Here is a 10,726-nt window from a genome sequence, read left to right as displayed (position 1 = left end):
GCTGTCTACTGGGGCCACCCTGAGTGCTGGCCTGGCCCTTAGCACAATGGCAGCAGGGTCAGGAAGGCCTCCAAGGGCCCCCCCCGGCCTGAGGGCCCAAGACCAGAGGGAGAGGAGCCATGCTGGTGGGGTCACAAAGTCCTTGGAAGTCACAAGGCGTGTCTGCAGGGGGCATGTTCGCGTTTACTGAGCACAAGTTCTCCTGGGGTGGAACAGGGACCACCCATGCCTGCTCCTGGCCAGGCGGGGATCCCCAGCAGGGCTGGGGCCAGCAAGGGAGTAGGGTCCTCAGGCCAGGGTGGAGGCCAGGAGCAAAGCCAGGACGGTGAGTACAGGTCCAGGTCCTAGGAGGCAGGGCGTCCCCGAGAGGGCCTCTACGGAGAGAGCGGTGACTCAGAGTGCCCAACTCCACGTCCCCAGCCCTGCCCCCAGCCCTGGCCGCCCCGCCCCGCCCACCTCGCACACTGAGGTCTAGGATCAGGTAGCCATTGGGGATGCCGCCCTGTAGCCCCAGCCCCAGTGTGTCCAGGTCGTCCTGCCGCTGCTTTAGGATCCAGTCCCGCACGGGGCTGTGCTGCTCCTCCACCTTCAGGCCCTCCACGTGGGGTCCCAGAAGTTTCTGCACCTCGGCCACGGTCAACGGCTGCCAGATCCCCCGGGCAGCCATCAAGGAGGGTCCCCTTCCCCCAGCGCCCCCAGAGGGTTGCCAGGCTCTCCTGTGTCCAAACTGCCCCACCCACAGATGCCTGCCGCAGCTTCTTCAGACTTTGAAGGTCTCCGGCCGGCTGACCCCAGTTCAATGGCTGCCCTTCCCTAGGCCCCACCACAGTCCAGGACCCTGCCCTTCCTAAGGCCCCGCACCCCCACCCCCCGGCAGGCCCGCCTTACACGCCTTCCCGCCCACGGTTGTCCCCTCCTCCACTCGCCCCTCCTCCCGCTCGCCCTACCAGCACCGCTTCCCTCCGCAGCTTCATGAACGTGGCCAAGTCCATGCTCACATTCTGCTGACTGAGAGCCTTCAAATCCTCCGTGGGGGCCCCACCTGCCCTCAGGGAGAGACGCCCAAGCTGAGGCCGCATCTCACACTCCCAGGCCCTTGACCACGGGCTGCAGAAAGCCCAGTTGTGTGACAGGATTACAGGGCTTCCCTGTTTCCTTAGGGCTTCCAGGGCCTGGGTTTGCCTGGTCGCCTGACCCCCGGGCGTGGGAGACTCCGGAAGTGGCTGGCGCCCCAAGCTGGGGTCAGAGCCCACAAGCTCTAAGGCCACACACATCCCGGGGGCAGAGGGCCGGTGACCCCCCAGTTACCCTGGCAGTAGGCGGCCCAGGAAGGCAAAGGCCTGGCACCCCCTGAGTGGAGTCTGTGGCCCCCCCGTCGTGGTGCCCACCCTGTCCAGGAACTCCCTGGCTCACCCAGGAAGGGCCGGATCTTCACGAAGTATTCGGACCCGCTCATGTTCTGGAAAGCAAGGCGGGCCTTGGGATAGAGGACGTCCAGCTGCCTCGGGCCACACGTGTCCAGGTCCTGGGGCCTGACCGCCCTGGGGACAGGGTGGGTGGACCGTGAGCGCCAGCACACAGACCGACCTTGCTGGGCAGAGCTCTGGGGACTCACCCGATGACGCTGGGGGGCACGGAGCTCAGCCGCTCAGGGCTGAGGGAGCACAGGCACCTGGGGCAGAAGGCAGTCAGCGTGTCTACGGTGTCTTTGTCTAGCTGGCCCCTTCCCACCACAACGCGGTCAATCAGGGTGGCCACCTGTGGGACAGGCCACTAAGGAGCCTTGTGGCAGGCAGAGACGTATCCCTCCACCACCAGCACAACCTCAGGCTGTGCCCCCGACCCCAGGCCCGCCCAACCTCAGGCTTCGCCCCCACCCCGCCCCCAGCCCCGCCCAATCTCATGCCGCATCCCCCCTCGCCCCCAAGCCAGACGGTCACCTGAGCACTCATTTCATGCCCCTTGCTGACTTTGAGCAGAGCCTTCAGGGTCTCCAGGGACGTCACGTTCCATTTGCGAATGTCCTCAGGGCTCATCTTGAGGAAGAGGTGGCCCAGGTGCCGGATCACAGACTCGGGGTAGCCTTGTGGGTAGAGCTGCAGGCCGAGAGACCAGGAGGGCCCACGTCACTCCCAGGGGTCTGGGGACGGCTCGGACGCAGCAGGCCGGCGGGAACCTGAGTCATGAACTACCTCATCCAGTTTATGCTTTAGGACGTCCAGCTGCTCGTAGGTGAAGGGGATGGCGTCCACACGGTCCATCTGGGCGGCCAGTAGGGCTGCGTCCACGCAGGCTTCCAGCTCCCGCTTCTTGTAGAAGATGAGGCTCTCGTCTATCTCGTGGACCTCTTTCTCTGGGGGACAGGTTGTCCCTGCAAGGCACAGGGCACAGGGGTCAGGGGCTGGAGTTCGTTTGACCCCTTCTTCCTCCCACATCTACCGTGAGAAGAGACCTTGGGCAATTTGTGACCCTCCCCGTGCCTCAGTTTACCCACTGGCAAACGGGGATTCTGTCCACTCTCTGTGGTTATAATGGGACGTGCTGCAGAGCCAGGGAGGGGTAGGTGAGACCCTAAACTGCAGATGCCCACCCCCAAGGATGCTGCCCAGCCTGGTGCCAGACTGCGCAGGGCACGGCACTCACTCTCCACGTCCCGCCGGAACCTCAGCCAGAGGACGGTCTGTTCCGGCTGCTGCCAGGATGGGTCCCGAGAGGAGCGTTGCCGCCATGCGGCCAGGATGCCCTGAGGACGAGCAGGGCCCAGGCTGAGCCTCGGGTGGCCGGGCTCCCCACAGGCTGGGGGTCGGGGTCTCACCTGTGGGATGCTGTGGATGACGGGCTGGCCCAGCACAGGCAACAGGCTCTGCAGATCGTCCAGGGTGGAGATAGACCACGTTGACGGGGGGCTGTGCAGACACGGGGCACAGCTCAGGGACCCCCAAATGCAGCCCCAGACAGAGAGGGAGGAGACAGCCAGGCTAGGCCATACCCCCCGGCTGGGGGCATTGACAGGGGTTGTGGCGGGGGTGACCCACCCTGGGCCTTGAGGCATGGCCGTGGGTGTCCTCACGGGCTGCTCACGCCACACCGGCAGGCAAGCCTTCGAGGTGCCAGACACCTTCTCTTACCCGTAGGGGGGTCCTCCTCTCTGCAGAGCCGCCCTGGCTGCTTCCTGCTGGTCCTGGTCCAGGGGTCCCAGGCAGCGCACCAGCCGGGGTAGCACCACTTCTGCCGACTCGGCCACAAAGCGCCCAGGCAGGTCGCAAGCCAGGCCTCCCAGAGCCCGTACATCAGCCTCGCTCAGCAGAGACCCCCGCACACCCTGCACAGATGCCGGCCTCAGCGCCTCTGGAACTGCCGAGCCCTCTCCACCCCGCACTGGCCCCAGCTCCTACCCAGCAGGTCAGAGCCGCGGGCAGCAGCCTCTGTCTCTCAGGAGCCCCCCGCGGGAGCAGGTCCACGTTGGCCTTCGCGACGCGGGAGAAGAAGTGGGTGCAGGCCTGGGGCCCCGAGAACGCGTCTGGGCTGTGGAGAGAGGGTGCTGGGGACAGGCCACATTGATCACACCGGTCCCCACCCTGAGAGGCGGCTGGGCTGGCCTCCACGTCTCTGCTGTGGCCTGGGGTCCAAGGCAGGGGGAAGCGGGTGGGGGCTGAGGGCTGGGGGCAGAAGCCGGAGGGCGGGGGCCAGGGGATGGGGCCTACTTGAGGAAGAGCAGCAGGTCCAGCGGGAGGGCGTCCAGGTCCTCGGGGGGCTCAGAGAGCCGGTGAGCCAGACAGCGCAGCTGCAGGGGCAGGGCGTCCAGCACAGAGTGTTTCCGGCGGCCACCCACGTGGTGGGCCAGGGTTGCCTGGCTGGTCCACCCACCACAACACACCCCTGCCCTGGCCACGGGAATCTGTGGGAGTGGATCTCCAGCTGCCTGCAGCGCTGCCCCAGGGGATGTGGGCTCCTGTGCCTGGCTGCCGCTGGCTCCCTTTCCCCAGGTCTCACCCACTCCCCGCAAGAGATTCCCCCTTGGGGCAGAGCCTGGAGGGCTGCCCACGGGGCAGAGGAGGGGGCCCAGGACACAGCGACATCTCAGACTTGCCCTGGGGAGCTGACCCCTGATGTGGACGGGCACCCTAGTGGTCAGCTTGGGTGGCCAGAGGAACTCTGGGAAGAACTAGCCGGGGAGAGATGGCAGCGGGGGCACAGGGGATGGTGGTGGCAAGGTGGGCACTGCAGAGCTGCCTGTAAATTCCTCAGCCCCAGCCGTGCCCACCTGCCCCAGCCCAACTGAGACTGACCTGCTCTGCGGAGAGCTTGACATTCTTCTGTCCCAAGGCCACAGCCAGCTCCTGGACGAGCTCTGTGCTCAGGCCAGACACCTCCACACACGTGAAGCCAAGGAGTTGGCGTGGGGAGAGGCTGCAGGAGGGGTCGGGCTGGGCACCCAGGATCGCCCCTCCCCCGCAGGGCCCACCCAGGGCTCCCCAAGCCCCGCAGCCCCACCTCTCCCCGAAGGACCCTGGTGTTCCCTGCAGACCCCCCAACCAAGGCCAGGTGACACCCTCAAGGACCAGGAGTCGCCACCACCTGGGGGGTGTCAGTCCCTTCCGAAGCCCTGAGCCCAGTCACATCTGCAGTGGAGCAGAGGAAGAAGCAGGAGAGGACTCCGGGGGAGAGGACACAGAGGGAGGGGACGTCGGGGGAGGGGACGTGGGGGGAGGAGACGTGGGGGGAGGGGATGCAGGGGGAGGGGTGCCGGGGGAGGGGTGCCGGGGGAGGGGATGTGGGGGACGGGTCCCCTCGAGCCTCACCCTTGAGGGCTGTGAAGACCCTGGACCCACCTGGCAATGTCAGGTGCATTGGTCAGGATTCCATCCAGGGGCGCGGCCTCCTGGGGGCACAGGGCCTGCTGAACATGGCTTAGACCAGCTCCCTGGTGCAGGAGTTCCCGGGTCCCGCTACCCCTGGGCCCAGGTACTCCCCGAGTTCAGCTACTTCCCAGGCCCGGCTGTGTCTCAGACCCATGGGCTTGGCTACTTCTCATCCAGCTACTTCCCAGACCCAGCTGCAGTTTCGGCTGCTACTCCCCAGACCTGGCTGCTCCCAGGCCAGTCACATGCAGGTCCAGGTACCCCTTTGCAAGCAAGGACCTTGGAAACTGGCAGGCACCATGGATACGTGACACAGAGAACATGGCATGGCACCCCCACCCGGGACCTGAAGACCCTCCCCGGTTTCCCCAGAGGGGACCTTACCTGCCTTGTCTCTCCAGCCAGGACCCTCGAGGGCTGCACCCATCCTAAAGGGGCAGAGGGGACGGCTTGGTGGGGCCCAGGCCTCTGGGGTGTGCCCTGACCCAGGGGAGAAAGGAGGCAGAGCCCGACCACCCCCAGAGCCAGCCCTGTGCACGCCCCAAAGTGGCAGAAGCCAGTGGCTCAGGCCTGTGTACCCCATGACATCACAGTCCCCCAGGGGTCTGCACTCCACGGGGAGCCTGACCTTCCACATCCTCCCCTGGGACCCGGCTGCTTGGCCGGTCAGACACCCATCCCACACACATCCCCAGTGTGTCCTGAGCCCCATCACTCCATGGCTGGGTCTCCAGCTCCAGTCACCTCTGGGGGCAGAGACTGCTGCTGGGATGTGAGCACCACAGGCACTCCAGGGAGAAGGTAGGGACAGGCAAAGCCTTGCTGAGAGCCCGGCCCCCAAGGCCCCCGGGCCGTCCCCACCTCGCCAGCAGCCCCACCTAGTACCCACCGAGGCTGAAGAGCAGGAACAGGAGGCTGCCGAGGGCGGGGGTCCCACAGGACCCCGACAGGGGTCGAGCCATTGGCAAGGCCATGGTCTGTCTCTGTAGAGGGCAGCGACTCAGGATGGATCCCCTGCCCCCCACTCCTACCCCACGCCTCTGTCCCGGGCCAGCCTGGGGCCCCAAGGGCCCCTCCTGGGCTCCCAGGGCAAACTTCTGTGGCACCTGCAGCTTGCATCCGCGCCCTGGCCTTGCCCTCCAGCCACCGAGCCCTCTGTCCCCCTGACTGACTCCTCGTGTCCAGGGCAGGGGCTGGGTCTGAGATCCCGGTCCCCAGCCCAGACAGCCCAGGCATCAGTTGGCGCTCACCCCTCTCCCGGAAGGGCAGGGCAGTGTAAACAGAGCTTAGATCAAGCAGCTGGGGCCGCCGCCCGCTCGGGCTGGCCTGAGTCTTCCCACTCTCGCACAGGAGGACGAGCAGGTCTGGATGGGGTTGTATCCAGCGGCCCCCTCGCCTGGATGTGGCTCCCTCCCCTGCCCTCAGCTGCAGGTGCCTGGGCTTTGTGAATACCCCAGGCCCTGCCAGTTAGACAACGCCCTTGGGGCAGGAGGGGCGCTGTGGGCACAAGGCCACCGCCTCTTCCTACCCACCAGCGTCTTGGGGCCACACGGCCTCTCTGAGCCCACTTTCAGGTGCAGCCCAGGTGGGCAGGGCTGGGCCAGTGAGCAGCCTGGGGATCCCCTTGTACTCGCTAGGGTGGGGCCCAGAGGCCTGTGGGCCAGTGTGGGGTGGTGGGGAAGTGGGTGGGGAGACCTTCCCTGAACAAGAATTGTCCTCCTGGGGTAGGGGTGGGGCCCGCAGGAGAGGGAACCAGCTTCTACACTCACCCCTTTCAGGGAGGCCACCATGGCTGGGTAAAATAGAGCTGCCTCCTGAAAACCTTGGCCCAGGCCTGGTGGGTCCACCCACAGCTCAGAAATGGGGGTAACACACTCATGCTCAGCTGCCCCTGTCCGCAGGCAGAGCCTGCCTGGTCAGCCCGGCCACTGGGGAAGGTCTCGGGAGCCACAGAGCCTCCCGGTGACGGACTCTACTCCCCCAGGCCCCAGAGGAAGTGGGGAGGCCCCTGAGGCTCTGAACACCTTGAGAAAGTGGAAGAAAAAAGACCTCCCCAGCCAGAAAGTTGGTGGGTGGTGGGTGGTGGGCGGTGGGTGGTGGGTGGGACCCCCAGCCCTTGGGGTGCGTGAAGGCAGGTGGGAAATGTGGCCATGGGATCACAGGAGACCTGGGCAGTCCCCACCCCAGTTCCATGTGACCCAAGGACCTCAGCACCTGGGGTTCGGGCTCCCCGGGAGCCCGGCCCTTCCTGCTCTGAGGGGCCTCTGCAGGCCACGACGGGCCCTGGAATCTGCATCCTTTACACCTGCAGGAGGGCTGGGCTGGGGACATGGAGACACCTGCGCTGCCTTAGGACTGCCGCTTCCAAACAAATGGGTCTGTGTGTGCCCTGCGGGGTGAAATCTGCGTCCCGCTAAAGCCTGCCCATCACTCAGGTGCTGGAAGCCCAGCCTGGAGCGGCCCCAGTTCTCCAGATGGAAGGTGCAGATTCCATCCACACCACAACAGAAAGAGCGCAAAGGTTGTTACTTACAGATCCCGGGGAGGCAGGCACCGTGGGTCCTCCGGCAGCTCTCCAGCCGCGCGTCACAGCAGACGGGAGTGACCGGCCAGGCAGAAAGACGAGTGCGTGGCGCTGGCAGCGCCCACGGGGAACAGGACGGCCCCTTTCAGGTCTCGGACCAATGCCCACACGTGGTCCTCCAAAGGGCGATGTGAAAGGAGGAGCCCAGCCCAGGCCTCCGAGGCCTTCTGGGGAGGCAGCTTTACCCCTAACGCCCAGGCAGCCCCCAGCCCTCCAGGTCCCAAGTGGCCCCTCCCAGGTCTCAGTGGGCCCTGCCCAGGGTAACTCTGACATGTAGGGTGATTGGCCACACCTGAGCCTCTGCCTCCGTTTCCTCAACTGGGAAGTGAGGGTGGAGAGGCTGGCAGCCTCCCGGGCTGTCAAAGGGAACAAATGATGGCTTTGCCGGGGGCGGCAGGGAGTGGCGGAGCCTCATGCTGCAGGAATGTGTGGGTGGAGACCCCGAGCAGGAGCCTTGGATGGGCAGCGGGCCAGGCCCGGCCACCTGGGGGAGGAGGGGTGCCCGGGAAGGCAAAGCTGCCCTCGGTGGGTGTGGGTGAGAGCCCGGGCTCAGGTTTCATGGCTGCCCTCGGTGGGTGTGGGGTGTGGGTGGGAGCCCGGGCCCAGGTTTCGCGGCTGCCCTCGGTGGGTGTGGGGTGTGGGTGGGAGCCCGGGCCCAGGTTTCGCGGCTGCCCTCGGTGGGTGTGGGGTGTGGGTGGGAACCCGGGCCCAGGTTTCACGGGATCCCACTCTCTGATTCTCGGGTGGTGAAACCCATGATCAGTGCGCCCGCTCCCCTAGTTGCAGGTCAGCAGGCTCTGGATGGCGGCCACACAGCCCACACAGGACTCCCGGGAGCCACAAGCCTGACCCCAGTGCGGTGTGGGCCTCGCAAGGCCGTGAGCCATCTGTCTCAGGGCTGTGGGAGCACGAGCACACGGGTCAGGGAGGCAGGACGGGGGCCAGCTCCGGGCACACGCACACCCCTTCCCACAGGGTCGCCTGGATTGGAGCTGCCCCCGGTGCTCGCTGGCCTGGCGAAGTGGGAGCTGTCTTCCCCACAAGTCTGCGCTGGCTGCCGGCTGCTCCTGACCTGGGGCCACAGAGGACCCCTCCCTGCCCAAAACCCCTCCCAGAATGTCGTGAGCTCTTATTCCCAGCGTGGAATCTGCCTCCGCTACGAACACCTGCAGAGGTTTGCTTGCTGAACGGAGGTGCGGGCAGCGCGGGGGTGCGGGCAGCGCGGGGGTGCGGGCAGCGGTCCTCTCGGGTCTTTTTCCACGGAGCGGGTTTTCTGTGTGACTCGCGGTGGAATCTGACCTTCACGCACACAGAATTCAGCAAGGCTACCGGGTGTAAGCATCAACTTACAAATGTCAAGAGGGGATTAAGAAGCCGGGCACGGTGGCTCAAGCCTGTAATCCCAGCACTTTGGGAGGCTGAGACAGGCAGATCACAAGGTCAGGAGATCAAGACCATCCTGGCTAACACGGTGAAACCCCGTCTCTACTAAAAAATACAAAAACCTAGCCGGGCGAGGTGGCGGGTGCCTGTGGTCCCAGCTACTCAGGAGGCTGAGGCAGGAGAATGGCGTAAACCCGGGAGGCGGAGCTTGCAGTGAGCTGAGATCCGGCCACTGCACTCCAGCCTGGGCGACAGAGCCAGACTCAGTCTCAAAAAAAAAAAAAAAAAAAAGAGGGGATTAAGAGCCTTTAAAAAACTCCCTTCCACAGAGAACTGAAAAATTCCAGACACACTGTAGCAAACCAGTTACCCAAGGCTCTGGGGAGGGGACAGAAGGCAGCCGGCTTGGGAGGGAACCGACAGGTGAAGGGGGAGGCCAGCTCAGAGTGGCGTTCTCTTTGTGTCCATGCAGCTTTGCCCTGAAGGAGCCGCAGGTCGGCTGCGGTGCTGTGAAGTGGCCCAGGCTCCCTCGGACACCCACCACTTTCCTGGCCGAAGGCCAAAGGAAACCAAGGAAGGAGCCCGGAATACCCAGGGCCCAGAGCTCGCGGAGAGGCCTGAGCCAGGGGAGCCAAGGAGGGGCCCACGTGCCCGGCTGAGCCCTGAACTGAAGGAGCCCAGGAGGGTCCAGGAAGAGCTCGGAGGGCCCCATAGACATGGCTGAGCCCTGAACAGGAGCCTCGGAGGGGCCCACGTGCCTGGCTGAGCCCTGAACCAGCAGACTGCAAGCTACAGACAATGATGAAAATGTGCTGTGGCCACCCTGGGCTCACCCTTCAACCAGCACCGTGGGAGGCCGACGTGGGAGGGTCAGCTGAGGCCAGAAGTTCAAGACCAACCCGGGCAACGTAGTGACACCTCACCTCTATAAAGAATTTTTAAACGAGGCTGTGTGTGGTGGCTCACGCCTGTAATCCCACCACTTTGGGAGGCCGAGATGGGCGCATCACCTGAGGTCGGGAGTTTGAGACCAGCCTGACCAACATGGAGAAACCCCATCTCTACTAAAAATATGAAAATTAACCGGGAATGGTGGCGCATGCCTGTAATCCCAGCTACTCGGAAGGCTGAGGCAGGAGAATCACTTGAACCCCGGAGGTGGGGGTTGCGGTGAGTGGAGATCGCGCCACTGCACTCCAGCCTGGGTGACAGAGCGAGACTCCATCTCAAAAAAAAGGCCGGGCGCGGTGGCTCACGCCTGTAATCCCAGCACTTTGGGAGACTGAGGCAGATCATAAGGTCAAGAGATCAAGACCATCCTGGCCAACATGATGAAACCCTATCTCTAGTGGGAAAAAAAAAAAAAGAAAGAGGAAAAAATGGGAATATCTATGTGATTTTTTTTTTTTTTTTGAGACGGAGTCTTGCTCTGTCACCCAGGCTGGAGTGCAGTGGCCGGATCTCAGCTCACTGCAAGCTCCGCCTCCAGGGTTTACACCATTCTCCTGCCTCAGCCTCCCGAGTAGCTGGGACTACAGGCGCCCGCCACCTCGCCCGGCTAGTTTTTTGTACTTTTTTTAGTAGAGACGGGGTTTCACCGTGTTAGCCAGGATGGTCTCGATCTCCTGACCTCGTGATCCGCCCGTCTCGGCCTCCCAAAGTGCTGGGATTACAGGCTTGAGCCACCGCGCCCGGCCGATTTTTTTTTTTTTTTTTTTTTTGAGATGGAGTCTCTTGCTATGTCACCCAGACTGGAGTGCAGTGGCGCGATCTCGGCTCATTGCAACCTCCGCCTATCGGGTTCACGCCATTCTCCTGCCTCAGCCTCCCGAGTAGCTGGGACCACAGGCGCCGCCACTACACCCGGCTAATTTTTTTGTTCTGTATTTTTAGTAGA

At 64.3% G+C, this 10,726-nt stretch overlaps 1 protein-coding gene across 2 annotated transcripts; it reads right to left on the bottom strand.

Annotated features, from left to right (window-relative positions):
- Nucleotides 1–163: 163 nt before the first annotated feature.
- Nucleotides 164–7,833, bottom strand: LOC105485884 (mesothelin). Of its 2 annotated transcripts, none has more exons than XM_071083813.1 (17): nucleotides 7,396–7,833; nucleotides 5,752–5,845; nucleotides 5,247–5,290; nucleotides 4,833–4,897; nucleotides 4,290–4,410; nucleotides 3,705–3,784; nucleotides 3,396–3,525; nucleotides 3,129–3,322; nucleotides 2,816–2,906; nucleotides 2,644–2,743; nucleotides 2,193–2,371; nucleotides 1,941–2,096; nucleotides 1,616–1,758; nucleotides 1,414–1,541; nucleotides 948–1,042; nucleotides 457–643; nucleotides 164–374 (listed from the first exon to the last, which is right to left on the bottom strand). In XM_071083813.1, exons 1-17 carry the CDS (start codon nucleotides 7,717–7,719, stop codon nucleotides 289–291), a joined length of 2,217 nt encoding a protein of 738 aa, XP_070939914.1. In that variant the 5' UTR covers nucleotides 7,720–7,833; the 3' UTR covers nucleotides 164–288. The 2 variants fall into 2 exon arrangements, with proteins under 2 accessions (XP_070939914.1, XP_070939915.1); XM_071083814.1 differs by having other exon boundaries at nucleotides 4,833–4,882.
- Nucleotides 7,834–10,726: the final 2,893 nt, after the last annotated feature.

The sequence above is a fragment of the Macaca nemestrina genome, chromosome 18, assembly GCF_043159975.1.
Source record: "Macaca nemestrina isolate mMacNem1 chromosome 18, mMacNem.hap1, whole genome shotgun sequence".
In the NCBI taxonomy this organism is placed as follows: Eukaryota; Metazoa; Chordata; class Mammalia; order Primates; family Cercopithecidae; genus Macaca; species Macaca nemestrina.
This window is presented reverse-complemented; position numbering and strand designations above follow the sequence as displayed.

Bases quoted from the DNA above. Each gene is read 5' to 3' on its own strand.
- LOC105485884 (XM_071083813.1), bottom strand. From the start codon at position 7,719: ATGTCAGAGTTACCCTGGGCAGGGCCCACTGAGACCTGGGAGGGGCCA. The intron at 4,898-5,246 runs GTAAGGTCCCCT...CATGTTCAGCAG, and splicing joins TGGCTGGAGAGACAAGGCAG to GCCCTGTGCCCCCAGGAGGC. The intron at 375-456 runs GTGGGCGGGGCG...CTCTCTCCGTAG, and splicing joins CCTAGACCTCAGTGTGCGAG to AGGCCCTCTCGGGGACGCCC.